This window comes from Neomonachus schauinslandi, chromosome 8, assembly GCF_002201575.2.
Source record: "Neomonachus schauinslandi chromosome 8, ASM220157v2, whole genome shotgun sequence".
NCBI lineage: Eukaryota > Metazoa > Chordata > Mammalia > Carnivora > Phocidae > Neomonachus > Neomonachus schauinslandi.
Genome location: NC_058410.1, coordinates 650,933 through 677,220, shown reverse-complemented (window position 1 = coordinate 677,220; position 26,288 = coordinate 650,933). Strand labels below are relative to the sequence as shown.

At 41.5% G+C, this 26,288-nt stretch overlaps 1 protein-coding gene across 2 annotated transcripts; it reads right to left on the bottom strand.

The window, feature by feature from the left end:
- Positions 1-7,069: 7,069 nt before the first annotated feature.
- Positions 7,070-26,124, bottom strand: DYNLT2 (dynein light chain Tctex-type 2). 2 transcript variants are annotated; one of them, XM_021693400.1, is made up of 4 exons: positions 26,004-26,124; positions 12,480-12,686; positions 9,838-9,996; positions 7,070-7,683 (listed from the first exon to the last, which is right to left on the bottom strand). In XM_021693400.1, exons 1-4 carry the CDS (start codon positions 26,115-26,117, stop codon positions 7,573-7,575), a joined length of 591 nt encoding a protein of 196 aa, XP_021549075.1. In that variant the 5' UTR covers positions 26,118-26,124; the 3' UTR covers positions 7,070-7,572. The 2 variants fall into 2 exon arrangements, 1 of the variants encoding a protein (XP_021549075.1); XR_002480500.1 differs by lacking the exons at positions 9,838-9,996; positions 12,480-12,686 and having other exon boundaries at positions 7,641-7,683; positions 26,004-26,060.
- Positions 26,125-26,288: the final 164 nt, after the last annotated feature.

The window sequence follows — 26,288 nt, the reverse complement described above, 5'->3', positions numbered from 1 at the left end:
GGGGGTCCCCGCTGCCCCTACCCCCTCACCGAGGGACCCTCCTCCTCCTCCCCCCCTTCTCCCAAGGGTCCCTGTCCGCCCCCTCAATCCCGAGGGACCCACCCCCTCCCCCCGGGGGTCCCCGCGTCCTGGCACCGGCCCCGTGGGCTGTATCGCGGGGGGCTGTGAGGGCCCCTGCCCATTTCGCCGCGGTCGGTCCTCGGCCACCGCCCCTCGGCCGCCTTTGTTCTCTGCCGGCGGCCTCACGCTCTCCGCAGCTCCTGAACCACCTGCCAGGGAGCCAGTCTACGACATCCTCCGCTGCTTCCATCTGAAAAGTTTATGCACATCCAGCTCCCTGCCTGTCGAAATCGCACAGCGTAAGAGTGGCTCGGATTCAGCTCGCACGCGCGTGGTTGTGCGGCAGCCGGCACCTGAGACCCTCGAAGGCAGCCAGGTGGTCCGGCACGCAGGGAGAGCTCCCTAACGCCGCTGACCTCTCGGGCCTCTTGTCTCATCTGCGAAGTGGGGAGAAATCCTGAATCCTCAGGATTACTGCAAAGGTCATGGTCCAAAGGTAGGCTGACAAAAGACACCGACATGATGGGAAGCGTTCTACTTGAACTGAATTTATTATTAATCCTAGTTGGTAGACTTCACCTGGCCACTTCTAGATTTCTCCACACGTTAGGAACTGAACCCTAAAAGAACATGGCAGATAGTTGTGACGACAAGGGTACCAGAAATCTGTCGCAGTTGACCTCTCAGCAGACACTTTAGTATCTGAGAGTGTAGAGGACTTGCTTCAGGCGATAGACACATGACTTCCCTCTCGCTATTTTTGCTTACACTCAGCAAGCAAACGTTTGGAAAGAAGTAAAGGACTAAAGGACCTATTTTGACTCTCCCAGCCCACCTGTTCTGACTTTCCATTCCCATCAGCTCAGAAATGGCACCAATAGCTGGAGACTCACAAAGGGCTCCTAATTTAAACTTTGCTTTCACTCACAACCTCAGTCAGACCAGCTCCCTGTTCCCTACGCACTGAAGAAAATAGCCTGTCTGAATCCACCAAGAAAAATCAACAACTTTCTCCCCAATTCTCTTAACTCATCAGGGCCCTTACTCAGATTCTTTAGATGGAATTTAACATTAAATATATATATACATATATATATTCAGAATATACTTTCATTTATTTCGGTCCACTCTCTTCCCTTGGGTGTTCTGTCTCTAGATCAGATGCAAGTTTAAAACTCTTCATTCCAAGTCAACAGATACCGACTCAGCCCTTCAACATGCAAGGCAAGCCAGAATATTCAGGAGACACTCTTGTGGATTCCAATCCCTGCCCATGGGCAGTTTCAACACTGAAAGAATATGACACAAATATATAAATGTATTTAAAGGCAGTTTAGGTGGGAAAAAATTTACTTGCAAGTACCAAAGTTAAGATTTTAAGGTTGACATAGAATTTGAAAAGTATCTTAAGAGACTGGGGTAGGACAATTCCAGGTCAATGTACAATTGGAAGTGGAAATAGGGTTTCAAGCCTGAAAAAGACTGAGAGATGGAAAAATAAGAAGCATATTTAGGCACATCAGCCATTCCAGTGTGGGTTGAGAGTAGGGTAGATGAAGGCAGATTCCAGGAGTTAGGGGTGAAATATACAGGGCAGTGGCATGATGCAATGGTGAGAACAAAGATCAAGAGTTAAGATTTGGGGGGCACCTGGGTGGCTCAGTTGACTGAGCATCTGACTTTTGATTTGGGCTCAGGTCTTGATCTCAGGGTGGTAAGATCCAGCCCCTGATGGGGCTCCCTGCTCAGTGTGGAGCCTGCTTGGGATTCTCTCTCTCCCTCTCCTTCTGCCCCTCCCTCTTCCCTCTCTTAAAAAAAAAAAAAAATGAGATAAGATTGTGATCAGTACCAACTGTGCCACTTAATAGCTGTGTGATCCATAATGGGTTAAGTTTTTAATCTCTCTGAAACTCCATTTCCTCATTTGTAGGATTAAAATAATAATGTCCATCCAATTATTTCACAAATATTTTATGAAAAGCAACTATGAACTAAGAATTATGTTAGGTGATAGAAATATAAGGAATCATTCATATATTCATCAAATACTACCTTGCTACGTACTAAGTTGGAAATAAGTGGAAAAGGAGCAGGAAACTAAGTGACAGATATTGTAAACTGAGAAGATTGTGTTTCAAAAAGAGGGACAGTCAGCTATGTCAATTGAGAGGTTAATAAGATGAGGACAAAGAAATGTCCATTGTATTTAGCAATCTGGGGGTAATCAGCAAACTTAATTATTTTGAGCTGTTTCTAAGGAGTGGCAACTTCAGAAGCTAGCCTGAAGTCCCTTGAGGAGGGAACGGGAGGTTAATATGTGAAGTTTGTGCCGAGTATCTGAGAAAGAAGGTAGCTGGAGAAGTGGGTTGTTGCTTTAAGGCGGGACACAGGGGAACAAGCTTGAATGCCAAGGAGGGGGAGCAGAGGGGGCATCGCGTGCAGGAGCTAGGGAGGCAGCTCTGGGAAGGCCAGAAGCCAGCACGGTGCTGGGTAAGCCCTTGACAGCTTACAAGAAGCACAGTCTATCCACTGTGACAAGACAGAAAACAGAATGTGGCTGCAGATGCAAGTAGGTTTTGAGACTTGGTGGTGAAAAACTTGAAAGATTTTCCTCTGATATTTTTTCTTTCCTGAATGAAATAGGAGGTGAAACCACCCATGGAAGTGAGGAGAGGAGAGGAATAAGGAGGTAGTGGGGAGAGGTAGGAGAGCAAAGTTCCTAGGATGCCAAATGGTTTGCCTGCTGCAGGTTTTTGGTGGAGAGCTTCAAGGGAAACCAGTCTGTCTGGCTTTTCCATCTTCTCAAATTTAGCTACTTGAATTCAGGCTATGAATATGCATTTCCTTCAGGAAGGGGTTTTCCCAGATGAGTAAGAGGGGCAAAGGAATTTGAGTGGGTTTGTAAGGGAGAGATTATAAAATGGGTTATTGATTGCATCGACTGGAGATTTCAGTAAGATTCTACAGGTGCTGAGCCCTAAGGACAGAAAATGATGGTATAAAAATAACCTGCTTGAGTCCGAGATTTGAGAGGTCACACTGCTATTGATGACAGCAGAGTCTACAGTCTGAACCAAGGAGGAGATGACCAAGGTGGGCTAGAGGAAAAGGTCACCAAATGTGAGTTGGTCAAGGAATCAGGAAGCTAGAGCACAGACTTCCTAGTTTTCATGAGAGCACAGGACTGTAAAAATGACCACAGAAGCTGAGACCATGCAAAGTGATCTTAATAATTTGTAAAACTCCCTTACTGCCAATTATAAATGTACAGAGAATTTTTTTAAATTGTAAAACTAATGTTTAGTACACCATAAATCCAAAAAACACTGAGAATTAGTGCTTTATTTCTGTGTAAAATCTTTACCAAGAGTAGTTTGAACAGTGCTTGCTTTCTACTATCACTTACCTTTTTTGTGCCGTGATAAATTGTCATATTCCTTCCAGCATTTGATGTTTTGCGTTTTCAGTGTTGTAAAATACCTCCAAGTGTCCTTAACGTGAAGTTGTTATCAGTGTCTCTTCATCCTTTGTCACAACCACCTGCTCTAACTGATCTGTGCAATCTGGGTGCAGGTTTCCCAGCAGCGCCTGGTCTGGCCCAGCAGCTTAACCAGAGCTCAACACTAACCAACCCCATGGGTCTCTGAAAGGATGCAACCAGACTTCACTGCAGTAAAAGCTTGCTTTTCAGTCTCTCTGTAATTAAGTTTTCTTTCGACATGATAACTAACGTGGACATTTGGCCTGAATGCTAGCCACCCCCACTGGGATTTGTCATTATTATGACTGTCTTCTACCAAGTCTGGTTGACCACAAGCAGTTTTCTGTCTCTAGAGCAGTTTAAAAGATGTTGATCCAACGTTACCATGCTCTTTCTCCTTGTTGGATGGTACCTTCATGCAGGCTGAGGTCTCATCGTCTCAGCTTCACTCTTGTCATTTTTAAATTTCCTAATCACATCCAATTTCATTTGCAGCTCATTTATTTCTTTGATGAACTTTCAACTTTTTTGTCAAACTTTGTAAAACAAAATTCTAATGTAAAACGGAATTTTCTTTTTATGGTCCATTTTTGTGAAACATCCTGTGGATCTGTCTCTGGGAGACAAGGAGGCAACATAGCTGCACACTTTGCTGTCTGTGTTGTGGCCGAAGCACTGAATAACTGGGGTGCAGCGGCCGATCCCCGACGGGCCTTGAGCGGAGGACCAGGATGCGTGGGGGTCATCGGTGTGGTGATCTGTGGGCTGAGCACTGGCTGTGCGGTCTGTCCGTGATGTACTTGCTGTCAGTGTAGCAGAGTAGTTGAAATTTGAGTCATGCTGTTGGGGGACTGGTGTTTACTAGACCGTGGCAACCAAAATTTGTTCATACCAGAACCGTGCCCACGTGGGGACTGCCTTACTGGACAGTTATCTGTATGGATATCGAAGTCACAAAGAATGGTAGCAGGAGTCAATGGAGATGGGGGCTGGGGTCCCCTAGCTCGTCTTCACGTAATGAGAAGGAACAAGCCAGGGGCCGTGAGCGGTGGCGGCACACAGACATGAAGAGGTGTGAGTCCACACCGCGTGCTTTGCCAGGAGTTGGGGGAGTGTTTAAGGCCCGAGGGGTTGCATTAGGGACGGAGAGGAAAAACAGCTTTTGCTTGAGGGGCTGTAGTGGGCCTGTGCGAACGAACCTGGTGTCCTCTTGGACAAACCCACCATGATGACCACTCTGTGACCTTCTGGAGCACAGCCCCCACCCCAGGCTGTGCTTCTGTTTAAGCGCACCCTGTTTAGCCACACTCTTGGGGCCTGACGGGCTTGCTCTGCCCTAGAGATAGGACTATGACACACAGCGATTCTTCACCATTCTCCCCCCCCCCCGGCCCCCCACAGGTATGCCCACCCTCCAGGGCTGAAAAAGCAGGTCTTAGGGAAGGTGGGGTTTTAGAGATCTACGCATCACTGCTGCCTGAGACCCGCTTCTGTCTGCAAGTCCCCGTAACAAACCACTTCTCCTCAGGCTGGACCTGGCCTTTTTCTTTGCTCTTACGGTTCCTTTGGAGGGTGCTTTGCATGTACCTACCTTTCAGAGAACAGGGACTCTTCTGTGGGGACAAGCCAAGTCCTTGTTAAGGAAAGAGACTCAAAATACATCTGGAGGAGATGTTGGGAATATAGAGGAGGGTTGTGGGGCCTGCAGAGGAAGGTCACCAACCTGACCTGAAAAGCTCTGAGGGGCAGGAAGTCAGATCAGGGATGCACAGATTTCTCCAACGGCTGAAGCAAACATCTGTGTCATATGTGATGTGATTCGTCCTTACGATTCCTTAAGGACACTGGGAAATTGGTTCAGGATGGTGGTCCTGTGGCTTCTGCAGGCTCACAGTGAAGCGGCTGCCATGGCGGAGCAGGAAGACATGGCTGATTGCAGGGCAGAGGCTCTCTTGGTACAAGCCTCCACACAACTTGGAAGAGGAGAGGCTGGAAGGGGTCTTTGTGGTGGGAGGGAGACCCAAACAGAAGCATGCAGGAGACTGGATGAAGTACAAAGGAGGGCATCAAAGGTGACTGATGACAGGGGAGGTCAAGTGGGGGTAGCAGTAAGAAGTACTGCTGGGTTAGAGATGTTCACATGCACCTGGAATCCATCAAACCTCGAAAAATGGCAGTTCTCTTCCCTGGAGAATCAGACCCGTAAGAGTAAGCAGAAGAGTTTAACTCAGAAGACGACCGAGGACTGAGAGGACCTGGGCCAGGGGGTGACATGACCTGGGTCATGCCTTCCAGACGGATGCACCACCAATGTTCTGTGGGAGGCAAAGAAGGGTGTGCTCCCCATTCCTCCCGAGGCGCGCTCGCCACAATGGAAGCCTGCTGAGGCAAGGGCCCTGCTCCACACCCTGCGCCTCACAGTGCCTGGGACATGGTGCACACAGAGTGTGGCCGAACAAAACAGCTAAACTAACACACAGATGAAAGGGGCACTGCAGCAAAGCCAGACAAGACTTGGCGGTGGAGGAAAGGGGAGGATTTGAGTCACCTGTATGGAATTCAACAACGAAGTGTGTACGGGGTTGGGGAAAGCAAGAGAAAGAGCAGAGCGGAAGGTACTTCCGAGACCTCAAATCAGGTAATACCAGCAGGTCACACTTTAGGACGTAGGAAGGTCCAGGGCTCTGTGAAGTGCTGGGCACAAGTGCTCGGTTATTTACTACGTCACATAATTCACACGCTAGCCTTAGGAGGTCTCATTCTCACCTTACAAACAGTTCTAGGAGGCCGTAGGCTTTACAGCTAATGAATCCTGCAAGTTCAGCAGGAAGGTGCGTTGCTTAACATGAGCTGTTGCACAGGCTCGCTACCACTTTTTTGGCGGCCACAGATGACAACTGAGAACTCCTGTGTTGAAGATTCTTTGGGCAACAATGACCGTGTTTATGCTGTGCAGCATGGACTTATTTGTCCTGGATTATCCAGCTCATGATAACACATAAGTGAAAAGAAAACTCTCCTCGACCTTTCTACATTCCAGCCTTTGGACTATTCAACTAATGGCCATTTTAACCATCCATTAAGTTTGACATGGCTTTCCAAGTTCTGATTACAACTCATCTGATCACAGACATTACTGGTTGCCTCCTCCAAGCCCACCCCCTGATTCCTTGCTGGAAGACCTCTGACTGATAGTCATGTCTACTCTTTTCATGTGGCCATGTGCTCCAACAAAGGGGGGATGCAGCCCCAGCCCCAAGGAGTGAACTATGACCCGTCTAGTCATAGACAGGACAGGAACGTGATTAAATCAAGTTAAACAAATGTTTGTAAAAGTCTGGCAGGGGAAGGGGAAAGACAGAAAAAACCTGGGTCCCTGATCAAATGCCTGGAAAACAAATTCTGTTTTTAAAAAACAAAACTAAACAAAACAAAAAAACCCCACTGGTTTAGCTTTTTCAGTTCTTGCACCTAAAAAGAATTTAACTAACAGACTAACAAAAAGAATGACCACACGTTAAGCATTTTGATTGGTTAGGGATGTGTTACATACATTAATGTCTTTATTTCAAACTTGGTAATTTCTTTCCAAAGAATGCCTACAACGTATTAAAATGCCATTTAAAGATATAACTGCCTTTAGAAGTTTTCCAAAATCTATTTTAACATTTACTCGACACTTTACAAGGTTGTGTCATAATTTCCTGTAGCAAATTCTAATTGTCTTAACTCTAAAAAGAATGATAAGTAATTTCCCTATATTAGCACCCACTATAAGCATTTATATACTCTATCTATCCTTACATGTATCGTACATACATTTATACTTTGGGGTCATAGAACGTTAATAAATATGATAACTAGTAAGTATGAAGCTAAAAATCTGGCTTTTACTTGTTTGTTGTTAAAAGAATACAGTCAGTCTTCAGCTGGAGGCCAAAGCATAGCTAACCACTACGAAGTTTGCAAATCTTCAAAGTCACAGATCTCGGTAAAGTTGAGAAGCAAGCACTCCTATAACTTGTAATGAGCTATTCACAATAGAGAGCAAACACCAGGGCCAAGGCGACGTACGTTTCCGTTTCCTGTTTCGCCGCAACCCAGCTGTCCCATGCAACATCCCAGATCCATCTGCTGGCAATCTGTGATACACAAATTTCAAAAGACCAACTTTAAATTGAACATGTTAGGAAGTAAACTTTAAGTCTATACAGTATTTCAGAAAGTCATATTTAGAAAGTAGTTTGTCCAATCCCCCCTTTCCTAAAAGGGCCCCTCTTCTCTTCCTGGAGTGATCCTTCTCTGACACAGGGACTGGACCTTAGCAGAGTGTCTGGGAGCAGAGCCGGGAACCCTCTGTAACTGGGTCTAAGAGTTCTGCATACAGTACTACTCCGCTGTGTTACACTCCCTGATATGGAATTCTCCTTTCCATCCTTAAAATATGTTCAAGGGAAAGTTTATTAGAACTTTGTTTTGAAATAAAGAAATGGCATTGATTATCCAAGCAGACCATTATAGAAAATTCTAAATCCTTTGCTTCGTTCACAAAGCCATACGTGATTTGAGTACAGCCTACTTTTCCATGGTGGATATAAATGGCCACAAACCTGTTGTGGTTTCTCCCAAGAGGGTGAGTCTATTTTTCTAGCCCTTGAGTATGAATTGGTCTTGGGACTTGCTCTGAGCAAAAGAATGGGACATTGTGTGACTTCCAAGCAAAGCCTTCAGAGGTCTTCTGCTCCCACCTGCTCAGACTGCTCTGAGGAGACCCCCACATAAGGAAAGCCACTCAGCCCACCAGAAGATGGTGGCTCACGTGCAGGAGAACCCGGGAGCCCCAGCCAACAGCGAGCACCAGCCACCAGACACGTGAGTGAGGCCATGTGGGACAGCGAGTGTGTCAGGGAGACCAGCAGGAGAAGCCGCTGCTGTAGTTTGGCTGGCCCACAGAATGATGACAGATAAATGGCTGTTGTTCTGCGCTGCTAAGCTGTGGCGTGGTTTGTTGTACGGTAGTTACCCATGTGCGCTACCGAAATATATGGCAAGCACACAGGTTAGTAACCAAGCACGCCAGTTCCCCGCTGCCGCGGCATCTTTCCACTCCTGCGTTCTCCGGTTGCCAGTCCCTCTCCCCGGTCTCTGGCACAGCTGGTTTCTTCGTGATGTTCAGATATCAGAGGGCCTTCCCTGGCTCCAGACAGTCCCAGGGGCCACTCTGCCCTACTCTAATCTCCTCCACGTGAGAAGTATGTGCTGGTGTTCTCTTCTCCCTGGGTGCCAAGGTCACCTCCGTCTTGTTGACTCTAGTGTGGCCAGCAGCCCTCTGCCTGCTTCGGCGAAGACTGCAGACCGTGACCAGCTGTGATGTGTTGACGGGCAGCTCACTCCAGCTCACAGGGTCTAGTGTATTCATATTTGTAAATGACCGTGATTGCCTTGCTGCTGACTGAGGCCTCTGTGCCAGAGACCACGTGGAGGGCTTTCTTACAGACCCACTCATTTAGCCCTCAGGGTAGCTGTGGCCCTTAGGTGTACCATCTCCGTTTTACAGATGAAAACAGCCATGCCCCGGCCGCAGGCTCCGACTGTCGCTGCCAGCATTCCTGTCTAGGTCAGCTGGACTCGGAAACCTAAGCTGTACCACTGTCCATCCCATTCCATTTCTTAAACGCTGGCCTGCATTGTTTTCTTTCCTCAAGTAAAAACTCTCGGAGAATCATGGTCTGCGTCTCCCCATTTTCTTTTTCTCAGTACCTAACCTAACTCCCATTAGTCCTCAAAATAAATTTACTGGTTAATTATCAAATGACATTAAATTGTCAAAATTAGTGTGATCATGGAATAGGATAGCTATATAGTTTAATAAATTATCAATAGAAAATTGCCATTTCTGGGGGCGCCTGGGTGGCTCAGTTGGTTAAGCGACTGCCTTTGGCTCAGGTCATGATCCCAGAGTCCTGGGATCGAGTCCCACATCGGTCTCCCTGCTCAGCGGGGAGTCTGCTTCTCCCTCTGGCCCTCCCCCCTCTCATGTGCTCTCTCTCTCTCATTCTTGCTCTCTCAAATGAATAAACAAATAAATAAAATCTTTAAAAAAAAAAGAAAATTGCCATTTCTGGGTTAGTACTTTTCAAATAAGAGGCACTGAAGGAAGATATAGTTAACAAAACCATCCTTTGTCAGAGAGGCACCTGGGGGCCGTGGAGGCCGGTGGCACAGGAACTCTCAGGTCACTAGAGGGGACACCGTGGAGCACTGCCTGGTAGATGCTGGGTCAGTGTGGTACTCACATTTATCGCCTGACCAGTCTTTTGAATAAATAATACTTTTATAATGAACTTGTAACGGTGATACCCAAATTCTTTCACTGCTGACAAGATGCGGTCTGCTAACTCAAGTGACAAATGAGAAAAGACTTTATCATCATATTTGACATCTTTAAGACTTTCCTTTAAAAAAATAGGAAAAACATTTTAATTTTCAAACCAAATATTTTCTACATAAAAATTCAAGAAAACATGTATCTAAATAATACATAACTTTAAAAAAATAGATGCATTCCTAACCAAATAGTATTAAATGAATGTTGAGCTTATCAATTTATTTCAATAACAATGCTGAATAAAGTTTATTTGGTTTTTAATTACATTCAGTTGCTCTTCATTACCAACCCTTAACCAGTTAAGTTTTCCTTTCAAACAGCTAGTGGGGAGACACAGGGGAATTTTAAAACAAGGCTTCTGGGAATGCTTAGGTAGATGAAGGAAATCTTTCTCTAATTTCCGTATTTGCTAAAACTCAGACTTGCGTTTTCCTAAAGCCTGGGTTTCCTGGACGGGAGCCTGCTTTATGTGACTCCTGTCTTCCCCAGTGTCCTTGAATTAAAGCCACTTCTCTAGCTGCTCTCGCTGTGGACTCCAGGGGGACGCTGAGGAGATCCAAGGTTTCCCGCCACGTCTGCTGTGGATTAATCACAGCGGGGGAGACAGATGGGCGTCATGAGGCACTAGGCTTTTCCACAGCCCATAAGCAGACTGGACCACCTAATGAGCAGACTGCAGGTACCTTTGACTTACCTGGACAATGATGAATTAATGTGGTTCTGGGTCCTGCGATAACAAATGAGCTCCTACCAGCTAATTTTATAGACATGTAAAACCAAACAGATTGCTCTGTTTTTTTGTTTTGTTTTGTTTTGATTCCCTTCTAGAATGGTGCTGGACCTAAACCTGGGTCTAGAAGCATTTGTTTCCCTCAGGCATTGGCTGTGTTTCTGTCTTTCAGACGTTTAGCAACATCCACTGTCTCTTCTGAATCTGCCTAACAGACCTCAGGCTTTGCCCGCCCACATGCTCTTACTTAACAAATAATGAGTGCTTGCTATATAGGAAGACACCCACAAGCTCCAGCAGTGTATACTATTTCTGCACCCAGAACTATGTTGAATTTTCCGTGAACCCAAGCGAAAATCCCTGGCCTCTTTATGACACCTAGCTATCCACCTACATATCCAATCAGCTGTTCCAGGCCCCATCACACTCAATTCTGTAAATTATCATATGTAAATACAATTTGAAATCCTACTACATCCAATAAATCCGAACTCAGTCTATGTGGTAAGACCAAGTAAGAGACACACCAAATGTATATTCTCATGTCACAAATGCTTGCTGTTAGTGTTTAGGAGAAGAAGGTAATCAATAATTATTTTAGGGCGCCTGGGTGGCTCAGTTGGTTAAGCGACTGCCTTCGGCTCAGGTCATGATCCTGGAGTCCTGGGATCGAGTCCCGCATCGGGCTCCCTGCTTGGCAGGGAGTCTGCTTCTCCCTCTGACCCTCCTCCCTCTCATGCTCTCTGTCTCTCATTCTCTCTGTCTCAAATGAATAAATAAAATCTTAAAAAAATAATAATAATTTTATTGTATTAAATTGAGTTGAATTTATTTCCTGAAGCCATGACAATGATTAGTTCAGCTTAGAAATGTATCTGTCTATGGTAGTAGAGGGAGGCTAGAGTAGGCCTCCTAAATATTCTTCTGTATTAATAAAAGTTAATTCATTTAAATAATTAACTTTGATATGATTAAAAGAGTATTAATCATTTATACAAAATAAATTAAAGAGATGCTTTCTTCCCAACACCTAGCTCACATCAGTAGTTACTGAGAGAATGCACCTTGTAAACTGAAGGGGAGGGAACTTTGAAACCAGAAACGTATCTGGGGTAGACTCAAGCTTGGTGGAGTCCCACAGGGGAATGTGGCCATCAGAAAACGCCTGGGTGCCTGGGGCCCAGCACTAGAGACCACAGATGAAAAGGTGATTCAGAAAAAGTGGTCCCTCAAATTTTCTATAAATAAAAAACTTTAATTTTGTCCTTTAAGAAAGATGATGAAGGAATTCTTTCCATCTGAACAATGTAGGCTTCAGATACCAACACTAGTATAAATAATGTTGGTATTAACATTAGTCTTACAGTATTTTATAAAATTGAAGAAGCTTTTTTGGACTAGCCTGGAAACAACTGTCTTAAATGACCTTCAGATTCCAGTCACAGTTTAAGGCAGGGGACCAGTGCCTGTGTTGGTAGTTGCCTGCCCTTAAATGCTTTAGCGTCCAGGGACCACCTTTTCACACCCATATACAGATACAGTGTGTTTTATTTAACTCATTCCTCCAAATATGGGAAAACATGAAACCTGAGGGATAAATAATTTATGGATAATTACGGGTTAATGGTTGAAATAAAAGAATTAAATCTAGCTCACAGCATCAATGTGAAATATATTTGAGTATGACTACAAAAGTACTTCCATATTTTCAGAGATAAATGCTAAAAAAAAATCAATGAAATATATGGCCATAAATCTTAATACAGTTTATCAAATCCCCAAAGCTAAGATATTGCTATCATATGTATTTTTCAACCTACCTTTAATATCTGCTGGACTTTAGTTTCTACTGAATGAGCTTGGAATTTTTTCAATGGCTCCATTCTATATGAATTAGCAAACTTTAATTTTGCCAGGGCACTCTTCCATTCTTTACCTAGATCAGCAATTGAATCATCAAATGGAGGCTCTACATACTGAACATCATGAATCGATTCTCTCAGTCTTTCTCTTAAAATCTGTGTATACTGAAACGGGGGAAGGAAAAGAGAAAGAGATCACTTTTTTAATTGTAACCCTGCTACAATGGGACAGAGCTGACACAAAGTTTGGAAATCCATTCTAACTGATAAAGAAGTTGCTGAATCCTAGATTCAGTGATTCACTCCTGGCTATCAATTGGGTAAAAGAAAAAAAAGTCTATCTAGCTAGCAATCATCTATTTATCTATGAACACAAATTTGCATACATATATTTAAAATATCCATGGAAGATACAAAAGAACCAGAAACAAGAGAGGCCTCCGGAGAGGGCAACTGGGTGGCTAGGAGACAGGTGTGTAAAGAAAACTTTCTGGTTTTCCACCCTGAGGTTACGAAAATATTATCCTTCATTGTGTTCTTACAATTTTATTTACTTTTATTTGTCTTTGAGCAAATAATACCACTATTTACATAAGTATTTACATAAATAACATTACATAAGTCTTAAGTTGAAAAGATAACTAAAGTGTATTGATCTGGTACATACATTATTTTATGGTTTTGAGATTTAACATTCATTCTGTGACATTCAACACTCCTTAAAGAAATATTTATTTGGTGCCTAATATGGTCCAGATAAATGTTCTAGGCTCTGAAGTTACAGAGGTGAGCTTCGTTGTAATAGCTAGGGATTAATTGTTTGGCTTATTTTAACTCATAATCAAGGAGTCTCCATTCATGGAGGGATCATTCTAATGGACAGGAAGGCTGATTGACAATTTAAAGCATACAGAAACATGAATAAACGGATTTATATAGTAGCAAATGCTATCAAAATAAAACCACATGACTTGGGGCGCCTGGGTGGCTCAGTTGGTTAAGCGACTGCCTTCGGCTCAGGTCATGATCCTGGAGTCCCTGGATCGAGTCCCGCATCGGGCTCCCTGCTCGGCAGGGAGTCTGCTTCGTCCTCTGACCCTCCCCCCTCTCATGTGTTCTCTCTCTCTCATTCTCTCTCTCTCAAATAAATAAAAAATCTTTAAAAAAAAAAAAAACCACATGACTTGGTAGGAACTCATTGGGAAGGACTAATTTAGACAGAGTTACCAGAGAAGGCCCCTCTGAATGAAGTTAGATTTGGGCTGAAGCCCAAAAAGAACAAAGGCTTCAAGGCTAACAGTGTGTTCTAGGAGCAGGTTTGTGGTCAGTGTGGGTCAAGTGTTCTGAGCAAGGCAGAGTGGTGACATGATAGAAGCTAGAAAGGCAACCGAGGAGCAGGTCGTGAAGCACTGAATAGAAAGAACGTGGTGAGCAGTTTGGATTTTATTCTCAGCACAGTGGGAAGTCGCTGGAAAAATCTAAGGATGTGAGTGATATGTTCTAAATTACAGTTTTAAAAGGTCATTCTGGCTGGTGTGGTGAACAGAATAGAGGGAGATCAAGGTTTGGAGGGAGATAACTTTATACTTTGTAATGCTTTTTACAAATAATGTTAACTAAGTAATTCTGTAACCAGGAACATGGTTTACTTTGGCATTTATGTAAGAATTTTTATTTCCAAGTAATTTTTTATTTTAACACAAATCTTTCAATTTATTCTGAAGCATTTATTCTTTTGCTATTTTTTCAATGAGGCTTTAGATTTAAAAACATGTTTTATGTTTTTAGGAGTTGTTTTTATATAGAATTACTGCTGCACCCACCTATTAAACTTTTATTAATTTTAATGTTTATTATCTCTCGATTTTTCTAAATATATAATACAAGTCTACCTATTTCTATCATCCCTCCTCCTTTTCAGATTTTACTGCAGAGACCAGTAGTTTAAGATGTAAATGTTAAAAATCACAATCCTAGGAGTATTGTGAGAGTATTTATTCTCTACCACTGATGTTTCTATGTGGCAGAAACTGGCACTGGATCAATACTTCCCTTTCTTTGCCCCCTCTGAGGGATTTATCTGATTGGCAGGTTGGCAAGAGAAAGAACATGTTTAAATGTAGATTCTTCTAGCCCTTCTCTTGGCATCTGATTATATCATCTGTTTGACCAGGGCATACGTTTCACAGAGATAGGCCATCATCTTAGATATATATCATTGTCCAGCTATGGCCGTGACTATTTGGTGAGCTGGTTTAATGTGAGTAGAAATGTTACCATTTGCCAGCCTATTTTTCATCACTAATAGTTTGTTAATGTGGCTATATGATTTTTGAATGTTTAACCAACCTTGCTTTCCTGGAACAAACTCCACTCAAATATAATATACTATTACTATTATTATTATTATTTTACTGGAAGTTTATACCTTTGGACCTCCTTCACCTATTTTTCTTTTTAGATTTCACATATAAGTGAGATCATACAGTATTCGTCGGACTTATTTCACTTAGCCTACTGTTCTCAAGGTCCACATATGTCATTGCAAATGGCAAGATTTCATTCTTTTTTTTAATGGTGGAATAAATAAATACTTATGTTGTTTTCATATCTTGGCTATTTATTGTAAATAATGCTGCAATAAACAGGGATGCATGTATTTTTTCAAATTAGTGTTTTTGTTTTCTCTGGACAAATACCCAGAAATGGAATTGCTGAATTGTATGGTAGTTCTTTCAATTTTTTGAGGAATCTCCATATTGTTTTGCATAGTAGCTGTACCCATTTACATTCCCACCAACACTGCACAAGGGCTGCCTTTTCTCCACATCCTTGCCAACACTTGTCATCTCGTTTTTCAGTAACAGCGAATCTAATAGGTGTGAGGTAATATCTCACTGTAGTTTTGATTTGCACTTCCCTGATGATTAGGGATATTGAGCATCTGCTCATGTACCTTTGGCCATCTGTACGTCTTCTTTGGAAAAATACCTATTCAGAACTTCTGGCCATTTTTTAATCCAGTTGCTAGGTTTTTTTTGCTGTTGAGTTGTAGGAGTTTTCCACATATCTTGGATACTAACCCCTTATTAGTTTTACGATTTGCAAATAATCTCTCCCACTCAGTAGGCTGCCTTTGCATTTTGTTGGTTTCCTTTGCTGGGCCAAAGCTTTTTAGTTTAATGTAGTTCCACCTCTTTATTGTTGCTTCTGTTGCCTTTGCTTTTGGAGTCGGATCAAAAAATCATCACTAAGACTGATGCTAAGGTGTTTACCACCTATGTTTTCTTTTTGGAATTTTATGGTTTCAGGTCTTACATTCAAGTCTTTGAGTTTATTTTTATGTACGTGTAAAATGCTGATCCAGTTTTGCCAATAACCATTGAAAAGACTGTCCCTTTCCCTATTGTGCATTCTTGGCTCCTTTGTTATAAGTTAATTCACCATAAATATGTGTTTACTTCTGGACTCTGTTCTGTCCTATTGATTTAAGTGCCTGTGTTTATGACAATGCCATACTGCTTTGATCACTACAGCTTTGTAATATACTTTGAAATCAGAACGTGAGATGCTTCCAGCTTTGTTCTTCTTTCTCCATACTGCTTTGGATACTTGGGGTCTTTTATGATTCCATACAAAGCTTAGGATTGTTTGTTCTGTGAAAAATGGCATTGGAATTTTATTAGGGATTACACTGACTCTGTAGATTGCTTTGGGTAGTATGTACATTTTAACAATATTAATTGTTCCAATCCATGAACATTGAATATCTTTCCATTTATTTGTGTTGTCTTGTTTCTTTCATCAATGTCTTACAGTTTTCACTATAGAGGACTTTCACCTCCTGGGTTAAATTTATTCCTAGATATTTTATTCTTTAATGCAATTGTGAGATGAGATTATTTTCTTAATTTCTGACAGCTTGTGTATAGAAATGCAATAGATTTTTTTTTTCATATTGATTTTGTTGACTGCCATTCTGCTAAGTTTGTTTACTGAATCTAACAGTTTCTTGGTGGTCTTTAGGGTTTACTATATATAATATCATGTCATACACAAATAGTGACAGCTGTACTTTTTCCTTTCCAATTAGGATGTCTTTTATTTCTTTTTCTTGCCTAATTTCTCTGGCTAGGACTTCCAATATAATGTTGAATAGAAGCGTTGGAGTGGGATCTTGTCTTGTTCCTGAACTTAAAGGAAAACCTTTCAGCTCTTCACCATTGAGTATGATGTTCACTCTAAGTTTGTCATATATGACCTTTATTATGCTAAGGTATGTTCCCTCTAAACCCACTTTGTTGAATTTTTAGGATAAATGGATATTGAAGTTTACCAAATGCTTTTACTGCATCTATTGAGATGACACAATTTTTTAGAAATAGAGAGGTGAGGGGCAGAGGGAGAAGCAGACTCCTGGCTGAGCAGGGAGCCTGATGTGGGGCTCAATCCCGGGACTCCAGGATCATGACCTAAGCCGAAGGCAGACGCTCAACCGACTGAGCCACCCAGGTGCCCAAGATGATACAACTTTTATCCTCCATTTTGCTAATGCAGTCTCACAGTGATTGTTGGGGATGCTGACCATCCATGCATCACTAGAATAAATTCCACTTGACCATGTTGTATGATCTTTTTAATATATTGTAGAAGTTGGCTTGCTAATATTTTCTTGAGGATTTTTGCAACTACATTCATCAGGTTTATTGGCCCGTAGTTTTCTGTTCTCCGGTATCCTTGTACGGTTTTGTTATCAGGAATAATGTTGGCCTCATAAAATTAGTTTGGAGGTGTTCCTTCCTCTTTTATTCTTTTGAAGAGTTTGAGAAAGATTGGTATTACTTCTTCTTTGAATGTTTGGTAAAATTCACCAGTGAAGCCATCTGGTCCTGACCTTTGTTTGTTGGGAGGTTTTTGATTACTAATTCAATCTCCTCACTAGATATTGGTCTGTTCAGGTTTCCTATTTTAGGAATTTATATATTTTTTCTGGGTTGTCCAAATTGTTGGTGTATAACTGCTAAATAATACCTTATGATGCTTTCTATTTCTATGATATTAGTTGTAATGTCTCTTTTTTTTTCTCCTCTTTCATTTCTGATTGCTTGAGCCCTCTCCCTTTTTTCCTTGGTTTCTCTAAATAAAGGTTTGTCAATTTTGTTTATCTTTTCAATGAACCAGCTCTTAATTTCACTTTTCTATTGTCTTTTTAGTCTCTTTTTCATTTACTTCTGCTCAAATATTTCCTTTCTTTTACTAAATTTGGGTCTCAATTTTTCTTTTTCTAGTCTTTGATGTATAAAGTTAGGTGCTTGAGATTTTTTATTTCTTGAGGTAAGCATTTATTGTTATGAAATTCCCTCTTGGAAATGTTTTGCTTTCTATAAATTTTGGTATGTTGTATTTCCATTTTCATTTGTTTCAAGGAATTTTTAAATTTCTCTTTTGATTTCTACAGTGACACATTGGTTGTTCCATATAATGTTTTTAATCTTCACGTATTTGTGATTTTTTCAGTTTTCTTCTTATAATTGACTTCTTGTTCCATACCATTGTGGTTGGTAAAGATGCTTGGTATTTTAGTCTTCTTAAATCTATGAAGACTTGTTTTGTGGCCTAACATGTGATAGGTCCTGGAGAATGTTCCATGTGCACTTGAGAAGAATGTGTATTCTGCTGCTCCTGGATGGAATGTTCTATATATATCTGTTAAGTCCATCTGGTCTACTGTGTCATTGAAGCTGATGTTTTATTTTTTGTCTGAATGATCTACCCATTGATGTAAGTGGGGTATTGAAGTCCCCTATTATTACGCATTGCTGTCTCTTTCTCCCTTTATGTCTTGCCTTATGTATTTAGGGGCTCCTATGTTGGGCACAGTATATGTATTTTATTTTTCTTAACATGTTGTTGGATTTAATTTGCTATAGTTTCATTAAGAATTTTTGCATCTATGTTCATGAGGAATAGTGGTTTGTTTTCTTATTATTCTGGTTTTGATAGCAGGGTAATGCTGACCCCGCAGGATGAATTGGGAAGAATTCCCATTTCTTCAATTTTGCAGAACACATGAGTGAGACTGGATTAGAGCAAACCCTAACAGTCTCAAATTAACTTAGTTACTTCTGTAAAGGCCTAACTCCACATACACTCACATTCTGAGGTACTGGGGGTTAAGGGCTTCAACATATGAATCCTAGGAGAACACATTTCAACCCACAATAGTGTCTTTCGTGGAATTTGTGCATTTCATCCAAGTCGTTGAAATTAGGATCATAGCTGTTTTTAGTATTTCCTTATGATCTTTTAAATGTTTACTGGATATGTAGTGATTTCTTCTCATTCCCTAGTTTAGAATTGGTCTTTTTCTTTTCCTGATTAGTCTGGCTTCAGCAATGGCTGGCAAACCTTCTCTGTAAAGAGCTGGCTAGTAAATTTTTTAGGCACTGTGGACATTGCCAATGCTCCTGCTCCTCCAAGTCTCCCCTTTCATCCTCTTCCTCCCCCATTTCTATCTATCCTTTTAAATAACCTTTTAAAAATATACAAATCATTCTTAGCTCATAGGCTGTACAAAAATAGGCAGCAAGCCAAATTTGACCCACAGGCTGTTGTTTACCAACTTTTAGGCTGGAAGTTTATCACCTTTATCTTTCCAAAATATCTTTGGTTTCATTAATTTTTTCAGTTCACTATTTCATTGACTTGCACTCTTGTTTTTATTACCAACTTTCTTTTGCTTGAGTTTAGATTGTTATTTTTAAAAAAAAAAAAGATTTCATTTATTTGACAGAGAGAGACATAGCGAGAGAGGGAACACAAGCAGGGGGAGCGGGAGAGGGAAAAGCAGGCTTCCCGCTGAGCAGGGAGCCCGGGTTGGGGGCTCGATCCCAGGACCCTGAGATCATGACCTGAGCTGAAGGCAGACGGTTAATGACTTAGCCACCCAGGCGCCCCTAGAGTGTTCTTTTTCTAATTTGAGCTGATGGTTGAAATACTGACTCAAAATTTTTCTAATATACTTATTTAGGGCTATAAATTTCCCTGAGTACTGCAACAGCTATACCCTACAGTTTTTGAAATGTTGTATTTTCCTTTTCAGTTGAAAATATTTTCTCTTTTGTTTTCTTTTATCCTGGGTTATTCAGAAGTGTGTCATTTTATTTTCAGACAATTTGCATTTTTCTATATATCTTTCTGTTAATTTCTAATTTATTCCATTATGGTCAAAGAACATACTTTGTGATCTGAATCCTTTTAAAGTTATTGGGACTTGTTTTATGTCCCAGGACATATTCTTAGTGATGCTTCTTGTACACTTCTAAAGAACATTTATTCAGCTGTGGTTGCATGGAGTATGCCATAAAAGTGCACTAGTTCAAGTCATTACATTATTGTTCATGTCTTTTATATCTTCATTAGGTTTTTGTCTATTCTACCAATTACTGATAGGGAGATGTATTGAAATTTCCAACTGTAATTATGGATGTCTATTTCTGTAAGAATGCAAGTTTTTGTTTCCTGTATTTCAGAGCTCTGATTTTAGGTGCACAGACATTTAAGATTGTTAGGTCTTTCTGATGAATTGACTTAACATTATGAAATGACCTCTTTATCTCTTACAATATTCTATTTAGAAATGTATTTTGTCTGATACTAATGTATGTATTCCAGCTCTCTATTAGTGTTCACATGGTAGATTTTTCCATCCTTTCCATTTTAACTTATTTGTGTCTTTATGTACATTCCAAGTGTTTCTTGTAGACAGTATATAGTTTCAATTTGCTTTTATAAGTAATCTGACAATCTAAATTTTAGTTGAGGTGTTTACAATATTTGCATTTAATGTGACTGTCACGATTGTTTAAATCCCTATTTTTTGTTTCCTATTTGTCCCATCTGTTCTTTGTTCCTTTTATCTACTTTTTTAAAAGATCTTATTTTTAAGTAATCTCTACACCCAACATGGGACTCAAACTTACAACCCAAGATCAAAAGTCACATGCTCTACCAACTGAGCCAGGCAGGTGCCCTGTTCCTCTTATTTTTTATGCTTTCTTCTAAATTAAGTATTTTTGGGGGCGCCTGGGTGGCTCAGTTGGTTAGGCGACTGCCTTCGGCTCAGGTCATGATCCCAGGGTCCTGGGACCGAGCCCCGCATCGGGCTCCCTGCTCGGCGGGAAGCCTGCTTCTCCCTCTCCCACTCCCCCTGCTTGTGTTCCCTCTCTTGCTGTGTCTCTCTCTGTCGAAAAATAAAAATCTTTAAAAAAATATTTTTCATGATTCCATTCTGTTATCTGTTGGCCTATTAACTTTATTATTTTCCAGTGGTAGTTTTAGGGCTTTATATATCTTTATCAGTCTACTTTCAGGGCAGATTATGCCACTTCCCATACTATGAGTCTTACAATGGCATAAGTCCCCTCCTCCCACCTCTCTGGTCTTTATGTTAGGATTGTCATGCATGTTACTTCTACATATGCTACAAGCCCCAAAATGTTATTTTGTATTTAATCAGCCAATAATCTTTACTTTTAATTTCTCCTAATTTATAATTTTTAAAGTTATTATTTAAATTTTAGCTAGTTAACATACACTATAATACTGGTTTCTGGAGAATTCAGTGATTCATCATCCCAATAATCATTAAACAGAAAAAAAACATATTTATCTACATATTTACCACTTCCAATGCTTTCTTTCATCTAGATACATATTTACATCTCTTACCACATTCATTATGCCCAAAAGACTTCGCTTCACATTCTGGATAGTGCAGATCTTTTTTTTTTTTTTTTTTTTTTTAAATTTTTTATTTATTTATTTGACAGAGAGAGACACAGCGAGAGAGGGAACACAAGCAGGGGGAGGGGGAGAGGGAGAAGCAGGCTCCCCACAGAGCAGGGAGCCCGATGTGGGACTTGATCCCAGGACCCTGGGATCATGACCTGAGCCGAAGGCAGTCGCTTAACCGACTGAGCCACCCAGGCGCCCCAGTGCAGATCTTTTGTTGGTGAATTTTTGATTTTCATATATCTGAAAAACCTATTATATTGCCTTTGTATTTGAAAATTTTTTTTCACTGGGTATAGAATTCTAGGTTGACGGTCTTTCAACTTTAAAGATACTTTAAAAGTAATGAAAGTGCCAGTTTTCTGGCTTGCATTGTTTCTGATCAGAAGCCTGCTCTCATTTTACCGTTCCTCTATACCTACAGTTTTTTTTTCCTAGCTGCCTTTAAATTATTAAATCATTGATTTTAAGCAATTTACTACATGTCTCAGCATAATATCCACGTTTCTTGCGCTTGAAGTTCATTGAGCTTGGATTTGTGGGTTTATAGTTTTCATTAAGTTTGGAAATTTCTCACCCATTATTTCTTCAAATCTTTATTGTTTGCCCTGTCTCCTCTCCTCACTTGGGAACTCCAAATATATATACATATATGTGTATATATATATATATATATATATTTTTTTTTTTTTTTGCCTGAAATATCCCTGTATCTCATTTATTTCTCCTAATATATATTTTTTTCAGGTCTTCTTTCCATTGCTGCCTCTAAGTTCATTAAGTTCTGTTCTGCAGTGTGAAATCTGCTATTTCCATTCAGTATATTTTACATCTCTAACATTATATTTATCAACTGTAGAGTTTCATCTGGATTTAACATGCTTGAACATACAAAATGTAATAACTGTTTTATCATTTAATATCATATAACTGCTTTAATTTAATGAAAACTAACAGAGTAACTTTTCTGTAGTAACTACTTCAGTGACCTTTTATACTAATTCTGTCTTTGCTATTTGTCATTTCTGGGTGTTTTTATTGTTTCTTCTCACTTTGAGTTCTATTTTCCTGTTTCTTTGTAGGTCTGAAAATATTTAATTGGACAGAAGATACTGTGACTTTCACCTTGGTGTGTTTTTGCATTCCTTTACATACTCTTGAGTTTTCTAGCATGTAGTAACAGGAACAGTTTCATTCTCTTGAGACTTGCTTTTAATCTTGATAGACCAAACTGGAAAAATCTTTAAGTCTAGAGCTATTTCTTCCCCCAGTACTGAGACAATACACTTCTTAGCACTCTAACCAATGTCCTATGATTTACATGGTTTTTCACTCCTACTGGTGGAAAAACAAATGATTTTGTGTGAGTCCAGCGATTTTTCCTGCTCCTTTTGGTGGTTCTTTCTCTGGGAACAGGTGGTTTCCTTATTAGACACACTGATGCTCTAACCTGAAGACCTGAGGAAAATCCTTAGCAGATCTTTGGAGCTGTTTGTGCAGCTCCCTCCTAATACTCTGCTCTGCATTCACACCAGCTTGATCTACCCTGGCTCTCAAACCCTTCTCAACTAAGGAAGTGCTCTCCACAGGTGTAGGCCAGAATTCCCTCATTGGGGAGTCAGAGGAAATCTTGGGGGTCACCATTCCTATCCCCCACCCCCAGAGATTACTATCCTGTCTTGCCTTACATCTCATCAATGGAAAAACAATTGCTTCATACATTTTGTGCTATTTTCAATGGTTTCTGGTAGGAATTACTCCATGTTGGCTGCTAGTTGGAAGCCCTTCATCAGAAATCTACTGTTTTGATTATTTGCCAGGCTGCATTGTTTTAGTTGGAGGAAAGAGGAATTATTTGCTCCCAAAGCCTCTTAAAAATAAAATCTTATTTTGTTCTTTTTTTGTTAAGAGAATACTTCTCTAGAGTAATTGCCATCTCTTTTCCCCACAATATACACAAGGGATACCACAACACTGTATCCTTAACAGTGGCTTACAACTGCAATGATTCCCTTGGGGATAGAGCATGCATGCATGGTTTGAAAATAACAGTGATTCTAACTTGCTGAAAACTCACATCTGTAACATTTCTTCCTTATATATAATTTTGGCCTTCTGATTCAGTTTTCCTTTTTTTTTTTTTTTTTTAAAGATTTTATTTGACAGAGCGAGAGACAGCAAGAGAGGGAACACAAACAGGGGGCGTGGGGGAGGGAGAAGCAGGCTTCCGGCTGAGCAGGGAGCCCGATGCGGGGCTCGATCCCAGGACCCTGGGACCATGACCTGAGCCGGAGGCAGCCGCTTAATGACTGAGCCACCCAGGCACCCCATGATTCAGTTTTCCTTTTATTCATTATTTTATCCTTTCATTAAGGAAGAATCTTTGTAATTACTTCTAAAACTCAGAAATGTTTTAAATATGATCAACATTTTTGCATCTACAAAAATAACCTGACTTTAATTATTTAACCTAGTGATACAGCATTTCCTTATGTTGAGCCTGCTTATAATCCCCAAATAAACGGAGTCTGGTCATAAGATGCCACTGTATTAGTAACAACATAATATTACTAAACCAATTAAAGGCTATTTGGGGCACCTGGGCAGCTCCATCAGTTAAGTGTCCACCTTCAGTTCAGGTCAGCGCATGATCCCAGGGTCCTGGGATGAGCCCGAGTCGAGCTCCCTGGTCAATGCGGAGTCTGCGTCTCCCTCCCCCTCTGCTCCTCCCCCCAGCTCATGCTCCCTCCATAGCTCTGCTCTAAAGGTCTAAAGGCTATTTGCTTGTATTTAAGATTTTCAAATGTATATACACAAGTACGACTAACCAAGTCTTCAATTTTTTCGTTATCTGTTTAAGATTTTGGATCTTTGGTTTGAGCAGCTCACAGAATGGAAGACAAGGCTAAAGAACCAGACACATGAGGCACATCAGTATTCTGTCCTCAATTTGAATTAATCCCAACCATTTCCTTACATTATTCCATGAAGCGTTCAACTAATTAGCCACATTTGTGTCTCATCTAACCGCAAAGTTAAGGAAAATGACAGTCCCATTAAAACTCTATTGTATGGGAAATTAATCCTCCAAAGGAAAATGGAAGTGCTATTACTGGAAGAAAAAAAAATGGATGCAGCACATATAAAATTAAAAGACATTTAAATCGATTAAATTGTGCTGTGTGTCTTCATGCTTCCTATGCTTAAGAACAGAGGAATTCTCTACTACCAAAAAATTAGAAATTACCCATTAGTGCACTTATTAGTCTCAGGTCCATTTAGTGAGCATATGTGGAGTGCATTCTCAGTCTCTTCCCTGTTTCTGGTCTATTCAAATTTCTTACTCCTAGAAGCCTAGGTCTTAAAGGCAGCTATGATCGATCACATCCATATCAAACAAGAATGGCCTTGGTCCATATCCCTTTATTTTCAGACTATGGTCTATATACCACGGTATATATATCCTTTAGGATTCAGGCTTATTCATTTTTCAAGACCACTTCTGCCATGTAGTAGGAAGTTCCTAAAAGGCACCTTTGTCTGCCTCAAAATACAGAAATTTTTCTTTACTGCTGGTGATCTAGCTATAAAACAGACTTATTACCAGGCAACACGGTTGATCCTTCAACAACAGGAAGGTTAGTGGCACTGACCACCCCCCTCCAGTAAAAAAAAAAAAATCTCTAACTTCTGACTCCCCCAAAACTTAAGTCTACTGTTGACCAGAAGCCTTACCAATAATATAAATAGCTAACGAGCACATATTTTGTATGTTATATACTCTATTCTTACAATAAGGCTAGAGAAAGTTCTTTTCAAATTGTTACAAATCTCAAAATTTTTTTTTCAATATATTTATTGAAAATAATCTGTGTAAGTGGATCTGGATGGCTGGCCCTCATGCTGTTCAGGGGCCAAACTGCAGAGCACGGCTTTTGGGAGCATGAAACTCCACTTCCAACAGGTGAAGGTTTCCAGCCTCGCTCTGCATTTGGTTGTGTGAAATTGCTCTCTTTTTCCTCCTCTAGTCTGTTCTTTCCTCTGTAAAATGGGAGACACCACAGAACTGTCGTTACTGCCGGCATGTTTTGATTCCCGTTTTATTCCTTGAAATGTTTTAGGAACGTCAGCATTTTGTCTGCTCTCTCTCCTTCACCTCGGAGATTACGGTCCCATGAAGCAGGTGGGAAAGGAGACCGTGAGACAAGTGGACCAGGATTCCCAGGGCAGAGATGCTAGCCTTACAGTTCCCTATCCTTGGACAAATTATTTCCTCACTTAGTGTCTCCATAAAGGGAGAAGCCTCCGTTACAGTAATGGTTTTCGGACTATGGTCTCACAGAAATCCTGATGTTATTCCACCCATAAAGTGAAGGGCCTCTTCCGCTAACTCCAGACAGTAAGTCTCACGTTTGAGTTTTCCTCCTGCAGGTCCCTCAGGTACTGAGACTGCAGCTGTTTCTGAAAACTCAACACATCGGACCCTTGTCCTTGTCAAACCAGCACACGTGTGGCCCTGAGTGCAGAGCCCAGGCAGCACAACGGAAGGGAGAGGGAGACCGGGGGGCTCGAGGGAGGGGAGCGCGAACCGGAGCGCGCGAGTCCGGGGAGCGCGAGGGCGGCGGGCCGCTCACCGACACCAGCCCCGCGCCGCCCGCCACCGCGCTCTGGCCCCGCCCCCGCACTCACTGCCTCCCTCTCGAACATGCTGGGCCTCCTCTCCCTCCGAGGCTGCGGCGGCGTCGGCTGCAGCTGAGATGCCGGACTCAAAAACGGTTTCCCGCCTCGCCCGCGTTTCTCCATGCTGCCCGCACTCCACCACGCCCAGCGGCCCGCCTCCACTCGCCCCAAACGCCTCGGCCGCTTCCCGCGAGAGCTCAAGCCCCGCGCCTGCGCCGCGCCGGCCAGAAGTGCGCCCGGGAGGGAGGGGCGGGGCGGGGCGAGGCGTGCGTCATCCCGCCGCGCCGGCCGCCC